Raw genomic sequence first — 5,065 nt, 5'->3', positions numbered from 1 at the left:
GAGAGAGAGAGAGAAGAGGAACAAAAACAATGAAAATTCTTCTACGCTCCAAGGTGCAAGTGAACCGAGCAACTAACATACAATATTTTTGATCCGGCCAAAATTGCATATATTCTAATACCGTTAACAAAATTGAAACCTAAAAAGATAGTCCTAAGTGTTTCCAGCTTAGAATGTGAAAAACCGAGGTCGAAGAAGAAATTTAGGCTTAGTTCTAAGTTGATCGGATCAGATCAGTCGAAGAGGAGGTGTTTCCAACTAATTGATTCTCCACCTCTTTGTATCACCGAGAGTGAAATCACCTCCCTGAAGCATGAAGCTTATGTGAAATTTTCTACCCTTTTAATGAAGAGGTTTGCTGCTCTTCTAAATGTCTCTCTTCTATGCAAAGAGCTCTGTATTTTATGTCATTTTAGGAACGGGTTTGGCTGCTATACACATTTATATGACATACATCAAACCGTGAGCCATCCGATCGTTTAGCAATTCAAAATTTAAGACGATCAGACAACTTATGGCTTGATATATGCTATACACATATGTATAGTAGAAAAGTGCCTTAGGAACAGCTAGCAGTCCCAAATCCCATAGAGACCCACGTATCTCTTTTTTTTGGTCAAACATAGAGACCGACATCGAAGTAAACTTTAGTTATCACTTCGTTCAGATCCTCCTTGGACAAATAAGAGCTAGGCTTCTGAAGAGGACCAGAGTACATAGCAGCAATGACGTCGTTCTAGCCACCCGGACCATCTAACCATAATCTTATGGTCAGATTCTCTTGAATTTGTGTCGATCCCACGTGGCTGTAAGATTAAGATTGATTGACCCAGAGCCGCAGCAGACAATAGAGAAAGCAGAGGATCCGCGCCTTTACAGTTGACATTTGAGTCATGTAAAGAGCGACAACAGTAGATAGAGAGAACTCGTCGCAATAGATGACTGACGGTAGCACCAAACCCATACTGCTCTCCGCCGAGGAGGCTCTGCAAATAGTCCTGAAAGTAGTCCAGAAGCTGCCACATGTCACCGTGCCCCTCCACGATGCTCTCGGGAAGGTCTTGGCCGAGGACATTCGCGCCGGCGAACCCTTCCCTGCTTTCCCTGCTTCAATCAAGGTAATTGTTTCCTCTATTCCTCTACTCTTAATTGTTTGATGGGTTGAACTGATGACGATAATGATGTTCAGGATGGATATGCGGTGGTGGCTTCAGATGGGCCTGGAGAGTATCCTGTAGTTGCTGAAGCAAGAGCCGGCAGCGATGGAATCGGCGTCGCTGTCACTCCTGGGACTGTGGCGTACGTTACCACCGGAGGTTAGTGTTTGTTTATTTTGTTATTTTTGTGTATGGATTGGAGATTTTCGAAGGTCCTGAAGTATATTTGGGGGTGATTATGCTTTGTGTTATACTGAGGAGAGAAAATTAAGCTAGTAATGTCTGATATGTGTTTCCAAGGTTCATAGAAACTGTTCATGAAAGGAAAATTATTAGATGATCCAGTTGTACTAGATTGATATTTGTGTCCTAGGAACTAGATTTATTTTTCTGACCTTGCATCAAGATATTGAAGTCTCTACTGTCTATAAAGTGCATTTCTTGTCATACGTTGTCATTTGACCTTAGGTATCACTATTCTTCTTCTTGAAGGTGCTTTCACACTTTACTTCTTGTTTCTTTTTTTCTCCTTTAACTTGTTACCTGTTGTGCTTCCTTTTAGGACCAATACCTGATGGTGCTGATGCGGTTGTACAAGTTGAGGACACTGAACAGGTGCATGTGAATTCACATGAATCAAAGCGAGTGAGAGTACTGGTACAGACGAGAAAAGGAGTTGATATCCGTCCAGTGGTATGATTTCATTCCTTGCTCAGTCATATCACATACGATCTCTGTAGTGCAGTATATACACTTAGGGACTACTCATTACTTCAGGTCTTTACCATACTATACACAACCGTCACTCAATTGTTTTTCCTTGTCCTTCTGGACATGCAGTTCTATTTTCCCATATAGATAGTTATAATACTAAGAACTAGGAAGTGCATCAAAGTAGATGTTTTTACTCTCAAGACATACAAGTATATAACTGACATAGATTTTTCTTTTATGAACATAGTTTCACATGTACATGTTGGTTGAGTCGGAGACTTGGAGCAGATGTTTTGCATGTCATACCTTGTTCCCTGGTTGCATGACTTCAGAAGATATAATGGTCTTTTTTGTTGAATATTAAATGTTTATGACCAGAGAGAGGTCCTAATGTATTCGTCTGAGCTAGTGGGTGGTTCTTAAGGTGTAATGTTCAATATTAAATAATACAGTGGGAAGATTCAAGGTGTTATGATGGCAGCTGATTGGGGTTTATTAGATGTTTTATGCTTTAGATTTTAAGTTGCACAATCTCTGTGGTGGTGTTTAGAATGTAATGTTCAAGATTAAGTGATACAGACGGAAGATTTAAAGTAATCTTTAGTTTAATTGGAGCATCTTAGCTGTTTTATGCTTTAAATTTACAATAAGTTGCGGGATCGCTGTTGTGGTATTTTTGACTGAGAATTAATTTTGGTTATTTTTCTGACTTTAGAGGCTTTGATGTTAGGGTTTGAGGCTGAATTTTTCATGGAATCAGGTCTACGGATTGTTTCAAAAAGCAAATTTTTCTCAAGGAAGAATTGATGAGCTGGAAAAATTTGGAGATAAATTGTCAGTGTAGCTTCTTATGGTTTCCTGATGTGGTCAAAGAGGAAACGCTTATTTTGATTTGCCCTACCTCATGTATGTATTTGGCACCATCATGACCTAGTCTGAGATGGGAAATTTCGAAGAAATCCTTTCAGGTCTTTTTTTTTTCCTTTCCTTTCTTACCTTTACAATACCAACACTGAGTTGTGTTCCATGTGATCCACCCTGGGATTTTGTTGTTAGGCCAGTTTTAAGTTGGACACATAATGTCATGCAGTCTCTTACTGTCACCCAACTACTGTAACTGGTCAACACACCCAATCCTCTAATGAAAGCACACATGTTTTGTTTCTTCTTAATCTTTGTGCATTAGTTTCTTATTCTATTGATTTACATACTTATATAGCAGTTGCTTTGCTATGGTGAAAAGCATGAACAATTTTTTTCTTTTTCCGGTGATTAGATATGGTGTTTTACTATGTTCATCTTTGCTTGATGTACTGAACTTTTAATCACCGTTAAAAATTTGTCTTCCAGGGATGTGATATTGAGAAAGATGATGTAGTTTTGACATCTGGACAAAGAATTGGTGCTTCAGAAGTTGGTTTACTCGCTACTGTTGGAAGGACAATGGTGAAGGTATTAAAGCAATTTACTTTAGGGCTTGATACTTTGATAGATAGAGACTGAGAACTAATTTGGCACAGGTATATCCCACTCCAAAAATCGGTGTGCTTTCCACAGGAGATGAACTTGTAGAGCCAACAACAGGTGGTCTGAGTCGCGGCCAGGTATTGGTTTCCCCTCTCGTCTCTCTCTTTCATGATGCAGGGCAGAAACTGAAAGTTTCTGTCTTGCGGCTAGATCAGGGTAAAAACACTTGAAAGCGGAAGTTCTCAACGAAAACAAGCAATAGCAGAGAAATACTTGCTGTAGGATTAAAGTAGGAACAATATTTTGAGTTCTAGGGCTGAAATCCCAAAGAAACTCTATATATTTTCTATTCAAAATAACAAAGCTGCCTAACAAGTATTACAATACCCATATTTATTTGGTTTACAATACTTGAAGAATAAGTAGGCTGAAGCTAAAAAGAAAAGCTAATTAAATGTAAATCCTAATAATTATAAAATAATTCCCTAAAACTATCTCAATAATGAAATATCAAAGATTACGATTCTATAATTAAATATTGCCTCATATGCTCCTGCATCATTTCCACTCTCCCATGTAAAGTCTCTGACATCCTACTACAGAAATTAGAGTCAGTTTTGATAGAACCTTTGACTCTATAGGGCAGCTAACAGTTGAAAGGGAGCAAATCGTCAAAGTATTGTCTCAGAGGATTGTCAAAGAACCACTGTTATCTATGCAGTCGTTTGTCAATTTTGATAGGATCTTTGACACTAGGGCATCTGTTTTCTAGGTACCAACTTGGTTCTGTTTAGGTCCTTCGTAATTTATTAGATTATAGTTTCGCTTCTCAGTTGATATCTTGCCCTTTATCACTATTATGTTCTTTCCTAGTTACATTAAAAATATGATTAATTTTGTGATTAAAAAATACCTACCCCGGTGAGGGTAGTAACAAGGTACTAGGTTTTAACTGTTTTGCATTTGGCGTCAAATTATGGAGTATTGATTATTTCAGAAATGTAAACATATCAAGACATTGGATTTCAGTATTGGTGGTACCCAATATCTGATCATTAAACTGTTTAACACAACTGATTCAGTCTTGTGCAGATTAGGGACTCCAACCGTGCTATGATAATGGCAGCTTCACTACAGCATCATTGCGAAATTAGTGATTTCGGCATAACTAGAGATGATGAAGAAGAACTCGAAAAGATCATGAATACTGTCATTTCTTCTGGAATTGATATTCTTCTTACCTCTGGTGGTGTTTCTATGGGAGATAAGGACTTTGTCAAACCACTGTTACGAAAGAGAGGGACAGTGCATTTCAGTAAGGTACACAGACTGTCGTCATTTTGCATTGGTTTCATAATTTTTTTTTTTCTTTATTCTTTACACTTAATCCTTGTATGGTTGTTTTTGGAACTATGTTGATTGTGATGTACTGAACTGGAGACTGGTTTGATATTACTCATAGTATGTCATATTGCTTGAATATCTATCTGGATCTTCAGGTTTGCATGAAACCAGGGAAACCTTTGACTTTCGCGGAGATCAATTCTGAACCAGCAGATAAATTGAGAAAGAGAAAGCTTTTTGCCTTTGGGCTGCCTGGAAATCCAGTTAGCTGCCTTGTCTGCTTCCATTTATTTGTGGTACCAACCATCCGCTTTCTTTCTGGATGGGCAGACCCTTATCCTTTCAGGTTGCTCCACTTGCTACTACTTTGTTCTCTCTCTCTC

General features: G+C 38.3%; 1 protein-coding gene across 1 annotated transcript in view; it reads left to right on the top strand.

Annotated features, from left to right (window-relative positions):
- The first annotated feature begins 928 nt into the window (after positions 1-928).
- LOC101310284 (molybdopterin biosynthesis protein CNX1-like) overlaps positions 929-5,065 on the top strand; it is a 7,963-nt gene continuing 3,826 nt past the window's right edge. The window contains exons 1-7 of the mRNA XM_004291486.1: positions 929-1,118; positions 1,190-1,316; positions 1,720-1,850; positions 3,222-3,323; positions 3,392-3,475; positions 4,431-4,658; positions 4,838-5,028. Coding sequence (XP_004291534.1) covers positions 939-1,118; positions 1,190-1,316; positions 1,720-1,850; positions 3,222-3,323; positions 3,392-3,475; positions 4,431-4,658; positions 4,838-5,028 — 1,043 coding nt within the window. The 5' untranslated portion in view covers positions 929-938. The remainder of the gene's footprint in view (positions 1,119-1,189; positions 1,317-1,719; positions 1,851-3,221; positions 3,324-3,391; positions 3,476-4,430; positions 4,659-4,837; positions 5,029-5,065) is intronic.

Source organism: Fragaria vesca, linkage group LG2, assembly GCF_000184155.1.
Source record: "Fragaria vesca subsp. vesca linkage group LG2, FraVesHawaii_1.0, whole genome shotgun sequence".
Classification (NCBI taxonomy): Eukaryota; Viridiplantae; Streptophyta; class Magnoliopsida; order Rosales; family Rosaceae; genus Fragaria; species Fragaria vesca.
Note: the sequence above shows the minus strand (reverse complement) of the source record. Positions and strands in the feature narration are given on the sequence as shown.